The sequence below is a fragment of the Trichoplax adhaerens genome, genomic scaffold (genome assembly GCF_000150275.1).
Source record: "Trichoplax adhaerens TRIADscaffold_2 genomic scaffold, whole genome shotgun sequence".
In the NCBI taxonomy this organism is placed as follows: Eukaryota; Metazoa; Placozoa; class Uniplacotomia; order Trichoplacea; family Trichoplacidae; genus Trichoplax; species Trichoplax adhaerens.
In genome coordinates, this window is record NW_002060944.1 from 6527071 (window position 1) to 6546358 (window position 19288).

Below are 19288 nucleotides of genomic sequence, written 5' to 3' on the forward strand. Positions count from 1 at the left end.
TGATACGGCCAGCGCTAATTTAGACATACTGAACACAATAATAAATTTGCTGTTCCAATCGAAAACATAAAACAATCTTGTACTAAATTTGTCTTCAAATTGATTATTCTAAGTATCTAATACCAAAATACAAGAAGGAATACTGATTCCTTATCATAATCAAGGTAGCTTTCTTTCTTGATTGAACGATTTAGCATAGAGCTGCCCTAATAATTTAATTAGGGAATAAAATTCTGTTAACTACTATATCGAAAGAATTACAAAAAAACGATTTTTTTTCAATCTTAATGCGGAGAACTAGGCGGAGAGTTTGCATTATTCTGTGAAACCATATTGCCAACAATTGGAATCATTTTTTCCCATGCAGCCAATTTCTAGTAAGGAAGGAATATTTTTAACCTTTTCAATCACTGATAATCCTACAAGGCTAAATCAACATTGTTAATACCTCTTTATGATTCTTAATTTGTTGACTGATAAGTTCCTGAAATGATAGTGCAAATAGCTCCATATTGGCATGGACAAGCTGAGTTTCCATATGGACACAGTGAAGTGAATAGTAATTTCGAAATTCCATATTTGAAATTTCACTTTCTTGCTGTTAATGTGATAAAAAGGTAAATAACTGCTATAATTTAATTAATCAATGCACAATTGATGTGCTATTTGATAGAAATAAGTGTATACCTCGATAATACGCGATTCTAATTGATCTACGGTATTTCCCTGTTTCATATGAAGTAGAAGACCAACAGATTAGAAACATTATAGACTCTCCTTTGTACACTTTCGAATTATTACTAATGTAGCTGAAAAGTATATAATAATCATCCCTTACAGCTTCGTGTCCCTTAGCTTGAGCTGAAATTTGCCTTTTTTTCATTGAAGACATCTTCTGTAAAGCAGATTGATGATCTTTTATTACACCTTTCTCATGGCGATCACATAGATCCTATAAAATTGATTAACAACAACAATGTTAACAAAAGATATAACAACGAAATTACTTCTACTGAACTATACTAATGGCATACTTTATATGAAGTTAAAATGTCCATAAATTGGTTAAAGATTTCGAATGATCCGTCTTCAGCCCCTTGAATCTTTAGTTAAGAATTATATTAGCGTTTTGGAACAAACTCGTGATGAGTTGAAGCATATATAGAATATAAATGGGCATAACATTTGTGTTTATGTCCAATGAAAGAAATAATTATCGCTTCATAGGTAAGGAATTACTATGTTATTTCTCACTTGATTTATTCCTATATCCGCTACTTCGTTAAAGTAGCCTGTTAAAGATTTGAAGACGCCTTTTAATTGATTCCAAGTGTGGCTATTACCACAAGCCCAAGCAGAGCTAGCGTGAGACTCGTTAGCTAAATTGCTGAAATAAAAGCATATCAATTACTTAATGTATTATCATAATTACAAAATTAACAGATATGTTCAATAGAAATAATCTACAACAATTGTGGATTGTACGGGCATACGTCATACCTCAATTCGCTACCGAATTGCTGCCAATCTCGAGCATCCACTACAAGCGGAAGAATACGTGTATAATTCATGGTTAATACTTGGATTTAACACAATATTCTTATAAAGGATAATAATCAAACATTAAATTCAAGTAACAAAAAATCATTCCTCTACAAGAATTCAATCACTTCTAATAAAGTAGGGCTATAAATCTACAGTCAAGTCATGATATCGCAATGATCTACCAGCAACTATGTTATAACAATTTTTAAATCACCTCCTGATCTTGTTATGATGTTTTCTATTATTTCTCTTAACTTTGATACACTACCAAGGACATTACGAAGTAGTTCCTTACTTTCATTGAAACTAACTTGCGTATCTATTGGAACGAGATCCTAGACAGACAATCAAAATTAGTTCAAGTTCAATAGCAATACAGAAGATGGTGAAAACATTGTAAATGCAAACCTTTGCTTTGCCGGCAAGAGGGCTTGTAACAAATTCATCCGGTAAATTTCGAAATTTATCCTTCATTTTATTTTGAAAATCCTTCAATTTACGAACAATTAAGAAAGTAGAGCCGTATCAGACAAATTTTATCTTTTATATAGAGTTCAAAAGGAGCAATACAATAAGAAAATGCCATGATATAATTAGTTAATTATCGTAGACTTCTACTTACAGAAACGCCAGCCGTTAAAAAGTAGACTACAATTTCTGAGTCATGTACCACAGGGTGTCGACAAATCAATGATAAATATCGACGTAATGCGCGACAACGTGCTTCCAGAAACTCTCGTGTAGCTAGCAGATGAAATATTACACAATTATAGAGATATATACAACAGAGAGTAAAAAGAAAGGTGGAATTTAGACATTAATATCTCTATAATACTCTACCAGCTAATTTCTTAGGTGGCAGGCGTGGAATTGCTCGATAAGGGAACCTCTGTAGCAAAACTTCATGTAGCGCACAGAAATCGCTGTAACGTCGGCAAACCGTCGATTTTGTTCTCTAATCAAAGTAAGGATATTCGTTAGGATTACAATAATAATAATTACATTTGCCCTGCATTTCAAAGAATATTCGAATACAAGCGGTAACTAGATAATGAACGATAAGAGTTATATCGGTTAGCACTACAACAATTATAACAGCTTGATGGCAAACAGTGCCTGTAATATCCGTTTTTGTAGCATACAGTAATCTAGTTCCACGAAATAATCAACAGAATCATTGAAATCATATCTTAACAGAGCAATATCTTGTGACTCATCTTATTGTCTTCTTACGAAATTTTCAATCGAACGATACAAACCTCATTGTATACTGTGTATTCCACATGCTTCAGAAACAATCCTTTCTTTTCAGGAACTATTTCTACATTAACACTATTCAAATCTTCTAATTCTCTGTATGTGTAGTTTAATAAGGTAGGAGTCTTTTCCCTTTGCAAACGTAGATTTAAAAGCTTCAAGTCTGATAAATCACCAAGGGAAGGTGTGGGATAATCTGTTGAAATAACACTTGATTAAACGCTAAGATTATATTACAGTCCAATAAATCAAAGTATTAATCTCTAAAAATGTAAAATTCTACTTCATTTTTTAATAATACTTTTTATTCGCTCGAGCATATTTAAGTACTGCCTAAAATTTCAATTTTGTTTAATATTGTGATAAGGCTGTTCTTTTTAGGGTGTACTAAGAAAGTAAGAATTTAATATAGTATAATACCTAATAGAGCTTGTTAGCTTGTAGAAATGGTGTTTTTATAATTTAATTATTCAGCAAGATTTATCTTGCTATCGGCAATCATGTAACGCATATTAGGACAATATACATTATACTGTATAGCAAGACATAGCTTGATATTGTCAGCGATGCAATGTCTACTAGGACAATATACATTTTACAGCAAGACTTCTCTCGATATCGTCAGCCATGTAATACATATTAGGACAATATGCATCATATAGCCAGACTTATCTTGATATTATTAGCCTTGCAACGTATACCAGAACAGCATACAATACGTAGCAAGATTTATTTTGACATAGTCAGTCATGCGACGCATATTAGGACAATGTGTGTATATAGTAGTATTTATTACTGAGACGATTGCAGCCTGGCCTATCTATTGCCTTGTTGTATTTTTGCTTTATCATCTATATTCGTTGGTGTTAACAGGCGCAAGGGCAATAAGGTGTTAAAAGCCGATTCACTCATACTTCTCAATTTGTAATACTCACCAGCTGAATCGATGGCGTCTAGAGCTTCTAAATTATACGTCTTCCCTTGTTGCGCCAAAGCAGCCAAGGCTAATGCCTTATACAATTTTTCACGACTAATATCATCGTCTTTCCTTACGCCCAAACATTCATAAATCTAAGAGTACATATATATAATGGATACCGATATTAAAATTTACTGTTAATACCATCGATCCTGATAATTTATAGAATCAACATTTAAAAGTCGATTTTGGGATTAGCAATTCATCATCAATAGTAATTAAAACAGTCCATCTTAAAATGTGATTAAATCGATCAAAAAATGTAATAAGGAGCTTCGTCCATAGTACGCGTATAGTATTTTAATAACGTCCGTTCAACATTAAATCAACAGATATTGATTCGAGTCCATGTATTGTAAAAGTACTCTACCTCAATCAGGACTGAAAATAATGATTCATTGCTATAGTAATTTTGTTATAATTTATCTTACTGACGATTTGCAGCTTTGTTGTTGTAATAATTTAATTTAGTATTTACATTGCTATAGTAATTTTGCTATCCTCTACAAAACTCCTGATAATATGTTATACGCATACACTATACAGTAAACGATACGTCTATACAGTATGTTATATATAGGTTATATACTCATAGTATTACAATAGTGTCCAGTCCCGTAATATTATTACGTAATCACTTTTCGGTATTCAAGGTTTACTATACTGTACGAGTATATAGTGCATAGATACAGTGTATAGTATAGTGTACATGTGCTATACTGTACTGTGTATAACTCGTACATCATACCGTACATTAGGTCAATTAACGCTGGAAAGGAATCAACAATTTTTTTCAATTTCATTTTAATTTTATATCCGCATTAGTTATTAAATGACTCTAGTTCCTAAATACTGCATTCATGAGTCATTTAGAGATATTAAGGTTCACTAATGACTAGCGTAATCTACTGTAATCTAATTACTGTAACATTACATTTTGTGCATGCTCAGTCAGTTGATTGCGGATTCTAAAAACTTCCCAATTCCTTCCTATTTTACAGTTAATAATTACTAACTCGTGGACAAACGTAAAGTAAGAGAGTCTAAGTAGGGATTTAAGTGTTAACTACATTGCAGATATATAAGACTAACAATACAGAAAGATACCATCATACATGCAGAAAATAGCCTCTTTGTTACTTTATAGAAGAACGTTCAACACCCAAATTTTATCGTATTGATGTTGGCACTTGTCATTCAGCCTCTAGTGTAAATACTGTATATCATATTTTATCCCAACAGGGAGGGATACTATCTTACCTACGCTATCGTAGTGGTATAATAATTAGAATCGTTGATTATCATAAATGTCTGTGTATAATCACCAAGTTCAACCTGATCTGCAACACTCGTTGTACTGTGCAACACTTGTCAGTATAAGTATATGCTGTCGTAGACAATTTACAATAAAAAAGCATGACATCCAAATGATGATAGAGTTTGTAACCCATTTCAATAAGCTTATTTAAAGCCCTAAGAATAATTAAATTGGGAATTTTAAAATCATATACTGTGTTATTAATTATTTCCCATCTAGCACAACGCCCTAAATGCAGTACTAATCTTGTCAATGATGTATATCATTGACAAGCTTTAAAAGTGTTGCTTTTACCATTATTTAAAAAAACGTCATCATTCGCTATTTCACCTATTGATGCAATATTATACAGCCATTAGCTCTAGCCAAGTCATAAAGAGCTGGTTGATTTTTCACTACTGTACGTATGATTGCGGTAAATATTAGCATTGATATCTTTACTCTGTCATTAGAGATTTTTATGAACAGAATCAAAGTTAACCAACCCTATATAGCGCAGTGGTCTGATAGCCTAGGTGTTACATTCTCTAAATTTAGAAACAACAATACTATAATCGCAATTTCCCTTGATAAGATTACCTTCGACAGCCACAGTCAAGCTAGACATGCGATAACAAGACCATAAAAATAATAATAACGTTTGTGATCGCTTACCTACAGGGACTTTTCGATTTTTTTATCCAGGGTAAAAAACCGACAAGTCGCTGTCACCTATAAAGCAAAGCATCACTCAACTAATTATTTTATTGATGGATATGAAAATTAACCATTACTAGGCGATCATGTTGATATATGGCACCTAAAGTACATTTATGCGTGCGTCTGAGCTACACCCTCTAATGAACTAATTAATTATTCTGACTACAACCGTAAATGGTTTAAAACAGTTGTAGTATCTGTTTCCGTGTGCAATACACACGAATAGCAAGCGCTGTGAAGGAGGAATTACTTCCATCATTTCTACAACCGTCGTATTTAAAGTATCGTTCATCAAAACGCGCAAGTTATATCGGCGTGATAAAATTAATAACTGTATCAAATCTGTACATCGTAAAGCTTGCGAAAGGCATAAACACAATTGATAGAGGGTAAAATAGTTGAAGAGCTATCTTTAGGGGTTGAAACAGAGTAAAACAGCCTGGGTCAATTTCAATCGTTGACAGTGAAGATGAATATGGATAAATAAGGATAAAAAATGAAACTAGTATCAATGACTTGATCCCATGAGATCAATATTTTCGATCATTTATTATTTTATTCTACTGTACTAGCAGTTTCATATTTGATCGTGATCGATTCTAATTACCACTAAGATTGCAGATAATTGACCGCTATTAGCTGTGGAAATGTTGGATTGATTTAAAATAAAATACGACGCTTCTATAGAAAGAGCTCTACAAGACTTTCCCTATCATTACTTACGGCGGATAGCGTTTGCTTGGGTAAGCTTGATTTCATGAGTACTTTAACGAAGACATCCTTATCTACTTTGCCAGATCCGCGCTGACAAGTTTGCTGGTAAACTTCACGATAAAATGATGGCACCGTATCTACCAATGGTGTATCACACATCATATACAAAAGATAATAAATCATTAGAACATTTCTAGCCTCATCTCATGATAACTACTGCTAGCATAAACAGGAAGAGGGATTGGAATAGCCTACAAAAAGATCTAAAAACAGAAAAAAATTACAATAACTAACTTGCATTAAAACCAGCCATGTTTTGATAATATGCTAAATGCAAAGTGTTAATGCTCTTCTGATCATTGGCTTCTCAGCCCTTCATACTATTACTGTCTTGGCTAGAGTGCCTAGTATGTTGCATACAGTGTATTGTACTGTACACTGTGTACTGTCTTCTTTTGGCCTGTACTGTACTGTACAGTACTAAGTCAACTACAGTTAGTAGTGATTAAGTTGTCTTACACTAACTCCTCTAACTACTGTACAGTATAGCCGATATCTGCAGGACGGATCCTGGACATAGACGTTTTCAAAAAGTATAAATCGTAGTTAAGTACAGGATTGTGTGGTAATTGTGTCTTCCAGCTTCTTATTATTATAAAACAGTAAAAATAAGATCTCTAACGGTTACAGTAGAGTGGACTTTGCTCATTGGAGCTTTCTACCTTGAAGGTTTTGCTCATCTACTGCAGCGTATACCCATCTGGAATAGTGTGCTGGCCTCATAGGTGTAACTGTATCTTGTTGGCGAATCAGAATTCCTTTCTTGTTTTGTTGAAAAATTATAATGATAGCAATCGTCAACAGAATCGCTACTGTAGTACAGCACCAACTGTAGTAGGTTACTAATGATCCAGTTCATGATATACTCGTCTATGAAGATATAGAGCGTCTTATCCGAAGCTACTTCACCATTTGAACTTACAGTACTGTAAATCGAGTTTGGAGTTTATCCATGTTACAGTGTTAAATTCTGTATTACAGTAGAAATAACTATGTTAGGATAATTCTGTTAGACTATCCTTATTTAGTTAACTTCTAATTTGGATATACTGTGTTTTAATATAGCACCGACTCTTTATGACAGTGACACTTATACACATACTGAAATTAATAGTTATAATAGGGAATGCAAATCATCTGCTTACAGTTCGAATCATTGTGATTGTAATTTATTTATGGTAGACTGTAAATTATCATGGAAATATTCCGTGATAGGACATATCGCAATCTGACTATTCTGTATTAGTCATTATATGTCTATGTTCGTAAATACTGTTGTCTACATTAAGGGAGCAGTAGCTAAAATTAATATCTAATTCAGTAAATGATTCCGAGGTTAATCGTACTAACTATGACTCATGAACTATTAAGGAATAGAATATAAATGCAGTATATCGTGAAATAAAGAGAATTCTCCAACTTAGTGTTTAACGTAAAATACGAGGCGTTTAAGTCTTTGTGTAGTCTGCTAGTAGAGCAAAAGTGTTTGTGATAGTGCAGATATCGTTCCTTGATACGTGGTTCAAGGAATTGACTTATTGATCGTATATTGCGGTATCTTGTTGCAAAGCTGTTTTGTGACAATCCATTAAATCAATAGGTTAACTACCCTAATAATCTACTGGTGTGTGACATCAAACAATGTCATCTTCATTCAGCAAGTTATTAAGTAGCTTTTGATTACGTGATCACTTATTGACTGCGCTATACTGAGAGTATGCTGTCCATTATTTATTTACTTTACTTTATTGATAATATTTATGATTCATCCTCTAGATTGATGTTTGGTATATCAATTCGATGGATACGTACAGCATACGACAGTACAGCTATAGCAACATAATACTATCATCAGTGGAATACTTCACGGCACCTAAAAAAAGTATCTAAAGTCCCATCGAAATCTAAAGATGATTTTCACCATGGGCACATAAACAGTTGTTAGTTTATACTATCGATGTTTTTACTCGTTTTAATCAATTAATTATTTATTAATATTATTCATGTCAATGCTACATTGCACGCATGCCTACAGTACAAATGATTGGAGGTCCCTCCCAGTTTGTTGTCAACGTTTCTTAGATACCGAACAACAGTTCAAGTCCTGTATCAGGCTGGCCAAACTAGAGTATAAGAATAAGGAATTTACCCAAAGCGGGATCACAACTTGCTATTTATACCCTATAAATTATCATCGAATCGATAAATACTCGTACTTATCCATTAGTTTACACATAGAACAGTTGTGTGATACAATACATCAGAGCAATTTTACTTCGCTATATAGTTCATCAGCGTACTTTAAAATTATCGGATAATATTAGGAAACTCTTATAATCTATTTGTTTTGAATTGGTACTAGGATAAATTCATCGATTGAAAAGCTTGTATTAGCTGTCGATCTAGTTGCAATTAATCCATTAAGCAGGAAGGTACTTTCCGCACTACTGCATTAGAAAGATCTTGTTCAATTCTCATATACTATTAAGATATTAGTAAAGGATGGCAACCTCAACACGAGATTATACACCCGTTGCAAAAGGAGGATTTTGGAATTCTACGAAGCCACCACTTAGCAAAGAAACTCAAGACTTATTAAAAGGTAACCCCAACAAGTACCAAACCGAATAGAATTATGATACATTATCCACTGTAACTAATAGCAGTAATCAAAGTATAGATGCTATATATTGCATGAAAGAAGAACATTAAAACCTTCATAACCTTTGTAAATGAATGAATGATAGCTTGTTCTATTTTGTCTCTATGACTAATAGGTTATAATTATCCTAGTCATGCTTGATAGTTTTACTTGTAAATTCTCTACCCTAAATATCCTTGAAGAAAGTGTATTTTACATCAAAATCTGTATTTTAAATTTTTAGTAGTTGCTACGAATGCATAGCAAGAAAAAGTTGAAATAGATACTATCATACCGTATTTTTACAATACAATCTACTTTTAGTACGTTATAGTAGATACATATGACACGCCAGAAATAGCAGCTATGAAAATAATAGTTTTTAAATTTATCGATACTAAACATATCTCTCTAACATGAATTTCCGCTAACAGTGATGATGAAGGAATCTAAGCTTACCAACTTTCAACAGCGACAAATTAACGAAAGAATAAACTGTGAGCAAGCTATTATAATTTAATTTAAAATATAGCGTTTGAAAATCTTGAACTTTTCTTACTTATTCAATGATTTGTTAACATTACAGCCGGTCAAGGCTTACCTGTTAAAGCTCACTCCACGTCATCAAGAAAACATCACAATGGTGAGGCTACTGCAGACAGAAAGAAAGTTTTAAACCCAAAAAATTATCTTGGTGGAATAAGAAGTAAAGACAAAATACAAAATATAGTCAAGAAACAAAACGAAGATACGCCAACCTATACCCCTCCTTTCAACACAAGTATGCGTTGAAGAACACCTTGCATGCTAATATTCATATTAATTTAATTCAGCCAGCATATAAATCTTAATCATGGTTTTTACATAAAATTACGATATCTACAATATCATTAAAATATTTCAATAGCAGATCCACATTTTAAAAATCGATTAGTTCATATCTCCATCTCTTCAAGATATTTTCCAGATCAACTAATCTAGTTTTTTTACGTAGAAAAAATTACTGATAATGATAAGAGGAGACTACAGAATCTTATGGCTTATGGTCAGGACGTCACAAATGCCGACGAAGTAGCAAGAAATACCAACACTCTTCCACAACGAGATGAACCAATAGAAATTGATCGTTTCGAGGAAGGTTAGAACTCTAGATTATATTGTTGTGCAATATTTCATATATCAGTTTACTTCGTAATACCTTAGTTAGATTAAGAACACATAATTGCTCATCTATTCACATTAAACATCTCATTTCTAAGAAATAATACTGCAACATAATATACTTGGATAATATAATAATATCAGATTTATAGTAATAAACTACATTATTAAAGACATTACCAATTAGAGAGACTCAATTTCGCTAAAATCTATCTTTTCTATAGTACTTGCGGAAATTGAAGATAGAAAAGAATTTCTAGAAACTATGGAGTCACTAGGGAAAGGAAAAGAGCTTAAAAGTAGGATACTAGCAGAAATATCAATGGTAAGATTTGATAAATTCGCAAGTTTTATACCTAATTTTGTTATATACGATCTTAGTTCGTAAATACAAACATTGATTTTCAACCTATGTACATGAGATCATTTCATTAGTACTAATTCGTGCAAATTCTAATCGTAATTATTTAGAAAATAAGAGAATTAGAGAAAATTGATCGGAAAAGATCGCAGGAAGTAAAAGATTCCTTTCCGGCTGATCAACTATCTAGCCGTTTTACTTCTCCAATTCAACCGTGGGAAGAATAATTACTGACTCTGTGACATATTATTAATTTACTTATCTTAATCGAGAATTATAGCAATTCTATCATTAATAAACACTTATAACATTTTATGATCGGCATTCGATATAAGTATATCATATAAATGTCCAGTTTCGCTACATATCGATAATTTATAATGATCGAAATTATAAATCTCAATAACTATGAATCATCACAACAGTTGTATACTTATAAATGTTAAGCGTGCTTTTCGTATCAATGTAAGACAACTTTAAACTAATCGCATTATAAGCATAGTAATATCCTCATTATCTAGTTTTAATAACGGATATGCCATTACTGCTTTTAGTTAAAACTAATGTATCGATTTGATTCTCTGTACATACCTAAATATTATAAAATGCTATTTAATTAAATCAATTTTGCCTTTTTAAATACTTAAAGTATTATGGTACTACAGTGTAACACCTGTATGTAACGCTGTCATAGATAGATAGAAAAGCGTACAGCTTCTCCTAAACGAGAGTATAGACCTTTTTTACATTGTACATTTCTAGTTATACTTATGTACATTAATATTCAATGTCATCTTACGTATGTGCAACAATACCACTTTAAGTCTTATTAATCAAGGTTAATAAACTGAAAATATCAAACTGAAATCACTTACATAGTATACCCTCAATCATTACGTGACTGTGCATTGCCGTAATTAGGCTAGTAACTGAGTTGTTTGCAGACTGTGTAATTACTACGTCAGCGTTATATATGACATTATATCAACTATCCTATATCGAGTAGATTAATATTGGTATTTCTGCCTTAATATCTTACAATAAAGGCTAAACAACGCAGTTACTACTTTGAAATTTGACTTTCTACATGTAAACTGATAGCCCATTATGATGCATACGAATAAATAAATGCCATCCCAGATAACTGCGAGTCAGAGCGGAAGACTTTAAAATTTTCTTACTAAACGATATAGCCAATCACAGCAATAGGTTGATTGGTGTAAAATGATACTGAAACGTTGCAAGTATTAATACATGGAACTATGAATAAAATTTATTGAATATTATAAGGAGTGCTTCGTTTTTATAGTGTAAAAATCACAGCCAATTTGAAACATAAAGAGGACGATGATAGTGATAGATTTATTAATAATTGAAATATTGAACTGATACAATATATAAAATTATCAATTTACCAACGCATTTATGACTATTAGCTAACTAATGAAATAGTCAAATTTTATATTAATATGATTATTTGACATAATAGAATATTATTATCGATAATCAATTTAGCAGTATTAAAAAAAAGCAAATCGATTATTTCCATTTTTGCCATTTCGAAAATCTGCAAACACTATAAACGAGTAATTACTATCATAGAAATAGAATTTATCTTAAAATTTCAACTTGGAAAACAAATAAGTCTGTATTGCGAATATCTTGTTGCAAACATATTATTAATTCTCCTTATTTACAAGCGTTTCATGATAGCATTTTTTCTTCATTTATTAAAAGTTTTATATATATACTGTATAAATAGCATCTTTTAGTGGAATAGAATAAGCACGGCATTCTTTATTATTAGTGTTTTATTATCATCTTGCCATAGTTTGCCAAACTCTCTCCACATTGGGGATAGGAATAGTTCCATAACTGATCACTATTACTTTTAGATATTTTCTTATGACTGAGCTGGTCATTTAATCAATTAAAAGTGCGATACCTTCTAGTCAAACCATATATCGTTCAGAGTGCTTTTAAAATATTTCCTTTAAGCATCTTCATGTAGTATTATTACTGATATTTATTAGCTGTCGCTCATTTATTGTCTTTGATATTAATATAAAATATATTGACTTCGATATTGACCGTTATAAAGTAATTCATTATTTTCACTGTTGAGCACATTTTGGTTTACTAATTCTTCTCTTTTGAGGAATAAGGGACATTCTTCGTGGTGCTGCAGCTAAAGAAAAATTGTACAAGATCTGATAAGTACTATTGATAACGGATTTTCTCTCTGATTATTGTTTACTGACTATCTTTGCATAATATGGTTTTACTTAATAAAATTAAATTAAATTGATATGTTATTTAAGCTGATAAGAAATTCAATTTCATTTACAATTAAATTAAAACAAACCTTGTAAGCGATTGTTAATTTCATTCCTATATTTGAAATTACTATAAGAAAGAAAGATAGAAGATTAAGATATAGGTAGGGAAGCTACCAAATAGGGATAATAATTACAAATTATTAGAACAAAGTTTTACATTAAATTAATACCGTCGTTTTGATTATCAGTTTTTGACTTACTTATGCCCTTGTTCATTAACTTGAGTCATGATACGTCCTCTTCTTTCATTAATTGCTTTTAACTCTCGAATATAACCTCTATAGTCATTTGTATCATCTTCTGATCTAGTTTCTAAGATGGAAAAAGTAAAGTTTTACTACCACTTATTCAATTACGAGTAGATCACTGTAATTACTAAATGGATAATTAATATTAAAGTTAACTAGCAGCTTGACGAAACTTGCATTACAAACAGCGATCGAAAAACTAAATACCATTTTGCTGATAGTATCAAATTGGTTCTATTCTACTGATGATTTGAAAAAATTCGGAAATTATCATTAACTTTAGTTATCACTATTGTCATAAAAGTCACCGGTATATCATTGATCATTTGAAGAAATGCAGATAGTATATAATTAGTTCAATTTCTTATTAACTAGCATTAGCAAGAGCCTAAAGGGTCCACAATATAATCAACAGTAACAATTATTTTTAGCTGGATTTAGGATAGCTTGAACAAACCTTTCTTGTCCAATTGCATTAATTTCTTAAGGATATATTCTTCTCTACGTTCAACGACCCTGTTATATAAAGTTAAGCGTTCAAATTATTGGTACTAGCAGATCCCATGAGAGGAAATGTTGTAATGCATAATTATTAACATCTTGACAAAAATATAAAGGAGAAATAGACTGTATCGCTCAACATCTCTTTAGAAGTATAAAATGTCGAATAAATTGTTTCCGTTAAGGGCTAGAGAACTTACAAAAGTAATAGAGAAGCTTCTCGTTTAACGATATTTAATTCTTCATCCTTGAGTAAAATCAGTCTTTCCTTTACTCCTATCTTGTATTGATCGCCTTATAATAGCAACACAGAATGATCATATTATTACAAATCGAAATTCATTTTTAGTCCCCTTTCTAATTAAACTTGAATTTATTGCAACAGCAAATACAGTAAAACAGAAATTTAGTGTATCTTTTGATATCCTCGATTTTAGTGACAAAGAGCATATAGTAACTTCACCTTTGCTTAACAAAATTAATTACTGAAGCGCACTAGTAAAAAGAAATTACTTTACCTCCTGCTTCATAAAGCTCTTTCTCTAAACGATTTCGTTGGGCTTCTAGACGGGCTTGTTTAACGTAAAGCATGGTAATATCATTCATAGTAATGTCAATAAAATGTAAAGATTGATTTTCTCCTTCGCTAGGAAGTTGGATTCTTGCAGGTGGAGGATTTGCAATGCGTCTTTGGACATCACCAGCTTCACTTTCATTATCAATACCAGTATAGACACTATCATTTTCACTTGTATCATCATCGGATGCATGGCCTAGCGCTTGCTTTGCATTTTTATCTATATTGGATGCTAAGCTTTCTTTACTACCATAATTTTTACCACCCATAGAATTGAGCGATCGTGTGCTTGATCGTAAAATATTCTCTAAGCTACGAGCAATATCTTTAGTACGTCGACGGGATACATCGGTTAAGCTGTTGGACATAGTACGAATACGATATTTAGTAGCTCGATCAAAGTGGCTAGTACTTGGTGTTGATGGCGCAGTGCCTGCATAGGGATTAATTTTAGTCGATGTTGCCTTATTTAAATTAGTCATACTATTAGCCCGTCCACAACGTTGGCAGTAAAATCGATCTTCGGCTTCATCATAGACATACGATATACGTGATAAATGGCGACCACAAGTAAAACAACGAAAGCAATGACGATGCATGATATGATTTTCAATGGTTAAGCAATTATGAGTACCGATGATTTTACTACAGCAATAATCACAAACTGGGTCCGATTTACTGACTGATGACGCAGAATTGATATTGTTGTAATAAGCTGGTAATGTAGGTTGGATATTTCTATTTGGAAGCGCTGCTTCATAGGTTGATGGTGTTGTTATTGGTGACTTGTCTGTGTTCTGATTTAAACTAGGATCGTAATGATCTTGTAAAGTTTGAGCTCGTTTTAATGGAGCTCGAGGACGAGGTGCTATTGGATCCGATGGACTTTTACGATTAGGAGAAGTAGGATAATTACGATCATATTCTTCTGAAGCTGAAGTATCAAGACTACGATATCGGCTATGCATAGCGCTTAATTTTGTTTCTTTATTTGGGCTGATAGGAGAATAACGATGAATGATTTGATCATTACCCGTCGCATCGTCAATGCCATCCAAACGAGGACTAGGCGAAGTTAATAATTGTCGATCGATATTTTTCTTATTGGATAACGAAAAGAGATCAGCTACATTTGGTTTTTCACTATTTTTATTGGTTAGAGAAGGATCAATATCATCTAACCTGTCATCATTTTGACTTTGTGTATTCTGTAGATCAGTAGCAATGCTTAATCCAATCGATCTTGATTGATCGATTGCATCGGTTGATTGATCATTCAATGATTGATTAGGTTCAGAATGTAATTTGGATTGAAAATTGGCAGTATTTCCTTCTTCTTTACTACGTTGACTACCGGATAGATTGGTTGATGGACTAGAAGCTAGACTTTCCACATTCTTGGAATGACCGGTTGATCGAGCTTTCAGCTCACTTTCCGTTGGAAGACTTCGTTTTGCTTTCAACATCTTTGCTTTTTGGATTGCTGCTTGTAATTCTTCTTTCCGTTTGGTTTCCGGCGAACCTGGCGAACTGTACATAGGCGCTCTAGTGCGTTTAACCACACGTTCAGGCTCTCTTGCTTGCTGATTCGAACTCCTTTTACTCGATTCATCATTTATTTTATTTCCGTCAGCATCTTTCGATAATGCTGTTACCTTACTTCTATCTAGTGGATTGGATTGCATTGCCCTATCGCTATGGCCAACTTTCTTCTCATTTGGATACCGGTTAGGCATTACTTTAGCCGACGCCTTGTGTGAATCATGTAACTTATGGCTACTCCTTGTATATTCTGTACTCATGGTATTATTGCTGTCTATATCTTTGCTACTTTCTATTAAATGGATCGGATTGACCATATTGTCCGAATTGATTTGATTAAAATCAGGCAAGTTAACTGCTTCCTGATCAACAAGATTCTTATTAATATTACTACTGATAGTATCGATATTATGAATTAGATTATTCTTGATAGAAGTGTTAATAGTCTGATTAGTTCTATTGAAAAGCTGTTGCAAACCAATTGAATCTTGTTGATGCCAATTGGGGTAGATTTCAGTATTTTTATGACTGTAATGTTGTAGGTCAATCGATTGTCTTAGACCGTCTAATTTATCAGCAGTAAGGATAGGATTGGGTTCACTTTGGACTTGAAAAATATCTTGAGCTGTCTGTTCGTTAGGTGTATTTATGAAGGACGAATTGTACAGATTATCAGATGAAAAATGTTGAACGATAGGGCTATTTCCAAGGGTATTTTCACTAATCGATAGATTGAAGCTGTTGGATCTGGATTGATGATTGGATTCAATTAGCTCGCTGTAACGGATTGGATTGCTATCGTCTTGTTGTGGTAGAGCTCGTGTCGATAGTAAACTTTGTTGTTGAGTATTAAAATCGTTGACAATTTCTTCTTTCGGACTCAATTCGTCTCGTTGTACCTCGATAGAATAAGTTAAATTACTGGTTTTATAACTAGGACTACGAATACTAGCAATATCGATATCGTCGATGCTATCGCTATGAGTATTATCGTAGCGTTCAATTTGTTGGTTATAAGTTATAGATGAATCAGTTCGCAATGGCGCAATCAGACGAATCTAGATGCAGAAATAATAAAAGAAAGAGCGTTAATACGTCTATCATGGTCGACAGATTGATTTACTTTTAACAAGTTGAATCTCAATAGCTGTTATAATATTAATAGGTGAAAAATTGGTCAAAGTTTATTTCAATTCTTTGCACTCTACTTTAAATTAGAATACTTTTTCAATCATGTTAAGGATATAATAACGAATAGGTGATGGCGTTGAAAGTAACTGACAAAGTAATCATGGAAATTTCATATATCAATCTTGATGAATCCATCTTAATGGAAAGCTTAAGACTACTTGAAATCAATGGATTAGAGCATTCAAGCAGCAATGAACAGTGACGAAATTGCTATACCGATATTTAGATGAATAATAAATCTTTACCAAGTTGGTTTTAAAATCGAGTGGATCATAGAACGGTCCATAAATGGAAATGGAATGAATATTGGTCATTTTGGTGATCCTCTTTTCTATCGGATAAAACGAACTGTACAAGCCTGGAGTGAATAAGGAATGAATTCGATAGTTGGAATGTTTGTCAAGGGGTGTTGGAGAACAACGAATAATAAGGTGAAGAATGTAGCTGGAGCAGTTAATTCTTCCTAGAAATTTTGTCTTTATATAGGATCGATTGGCATGTCATTGCTGTCGGTAAGATACAAAGCTCAAGTCTGCCTTATTACTCAATAGCGATGTTGATGTATATTTTAAGATAGACAAGAAGAACGTAATCACTTGCTATTGCCATTTCATTATCCTACATTGATCTCCTATATCCGCTCGGACGTTAGTAAATTTAATCAATCAACATTCCTTACCGACATCAATAATGTTTTAGTCATCCTTTCTTCCATCAATACTGTAGATTTAAATTAAATTAATCAAGATCAAAGATGGCTTATCGTTTGTTTTTCTCTACTTCCAATACAAAGCCTATTTGATATACAAGTTGATCTTGAAGACAAAGTAGCAATACCCAAGGGTTTCAATATTGTTAAAGTATAAACTATTTTAATGGTAGTGTAATAAAGTAGTCTATTGAAGTAATTCATTTGTAGTAATTAAGGCACGAAATAGAAAAACAATCTTATGAATGATCCATTATCGCTGTTGGACTATTATTATTACTTCATTTTGTAAGCAGGATACCGCCATCAATAATCGACCTGAAGGCAAGGTGCTGAGATTGAATATGAAATAGCGATTAGACAAAGCTTATGGTCTTTCTTTTCTTCTCATATTGTATCATGAAGATAATTAATCCAACATTGAAACTGCTATAAACTGACATAGGGAATTAGACGAGTCAAAGTTTAGTATTTGATTACCTCAGGTTTCTATTTGGTTTTGTGTCTTGGATAATAAAATTATTTATTCGTTTCTGAGCAATAAACTGTCGCCGAAATGGATTTTACAATACTGATGATCGTAGAAGTGGGAAAAAACTTTGCGGATTTGAACTAGGAGTGCAATTAGATACAGAATAATACTGTAATTAGGATATCGTTTGTTCTATATTTTATCGCTCTCGACTTTATGCGGTCCAGGATAGCGGAAGGGGAACAAATATTCTGAATATTTATGTTAAAAGGACATTCAATATCAATAATGGACATAAAAAAGTGAAAAAATGACGCATAAAAAGAAATCGGTTTAGATTTAGAAACTCTTTCACACATTGAGAAATTGATTCGTGGCCATGAATTAGACTGATGCGGAAGTTATTCCTAGCCAAACCTTCAATCATTACTTGAATTTATCAGGATTTACAAAATTAAATTTTGACCATAAATCCAATAGAAAAGTATTCTTAAGAGAAAGACTTTATCATGGCTTGAAAATGAATTGATACCTAAAGAAATGCGCCATCGCTACTTGAAATTGACTCTTCGAAGTTTGTAAACCTTGGATATGAATTTATCACGAGTAGTAAACCGAGTTTTTCGTTATGGATTGAATAAATTACCGGCAACTTGCAAAATCAGTCATAATACAAAATTCTGAGAGGATTTTACCCGATTTCGTAAATATCTATCAACATATTGCGAAATCAGGGAATGCCTGAAATTCTCAAGCTGCCGTTAACAATACATTCCTAAAGCAAGCTCCTAATCGATAATATGTATAATTGAAAATGAATTTCTCAGCGATGTAAACTGAAACTTGATCATAAATGGAGTTTATATAACTAAATCAAACATTCCATCTTGACTTAAAAAAATAAATTTAGTTCAGTTTAAGAGCTGAATATTGGTCATGAATTCAATGCCGTATTCTGTATTCCTAAAGCGCTC

The 19288-nt window shown here is 32.6% G+C and overlaps 3 protein-coding genes across 3 annotated transcripts; 1 reads left to right on the forward strand and 2 right to left on the reverse strand.

Annotated features, from left to right (window-relative positions):
• Nucleotides 1-427: 427 nt before the first annotated feature.
• On the reverse strand, nt 428-6671 carry TRIADDRAFT_21611 (uncharacterized protein; the record flags this gene model as incomplete). Its single annotated transcript, XM_002110038.1, has 13 exons — nt 428-598; nt 688-726; nt 839-952; nt 1035-1103; nt 1255-1387; nt 1501-1540; nt 1760-1880; nt 1954-2034; nt 2168-2278; nt 2381-2500; nt 2805-2998; nt 3738-3873; nt 6522-6671. 13 exons carry the CDS (start codon nt 6669-6671, stop codon nt 428-430), a joined length of 1479 nt encoding a protein of 492 aa, XP_002110074.1.
• A 2403-nt stretch (nt 6672-9074) lies between these two features.
• TRIADDRAFT_53654 (uncharacterized protein) lies at nt 9075-10962 on the forward strand (the record flags this gene model as incomplete). Its single annotated transcript, XM_002109493.1, has 5 exons — nt 9075-9174; nt 9800-9994; nt 10208-10351; nt 10599-10699; nt 10846-10962. 5 exons carry the CDS (start codon nt 9075-9077, stop codon nt 10960-10962), a joined length of 657 nt encoding a protein of 218 aa, XP_002109529.1.
• A 1887-nt stretch (nt 10963-12849) lies between these two features.
• On the reverse strand, nt 12850-17447 carry TRIADDRAFT_53655 (uncharacterized protein; the record flags this gene model as incomplete). The annotated part of the gene is made up of 7 exons (XM_002110039.1): nt 12850-12923; nt 13101-13141; nt 13275-13386; nt 13780-13838; nt 14024-14117; nt 14342-17000; nt 17379-17447. The coding sequence occupies 7 exons, from the start codon at nt 17445-17447 to the stop codon at nt 12850-12852; spliced, it is 3108 nt and encodes a 1035-aa protein (XP_002110075.1).
• Between the last annotated feature and the right edge of the window lie 1841 nt (nt 17448-19288).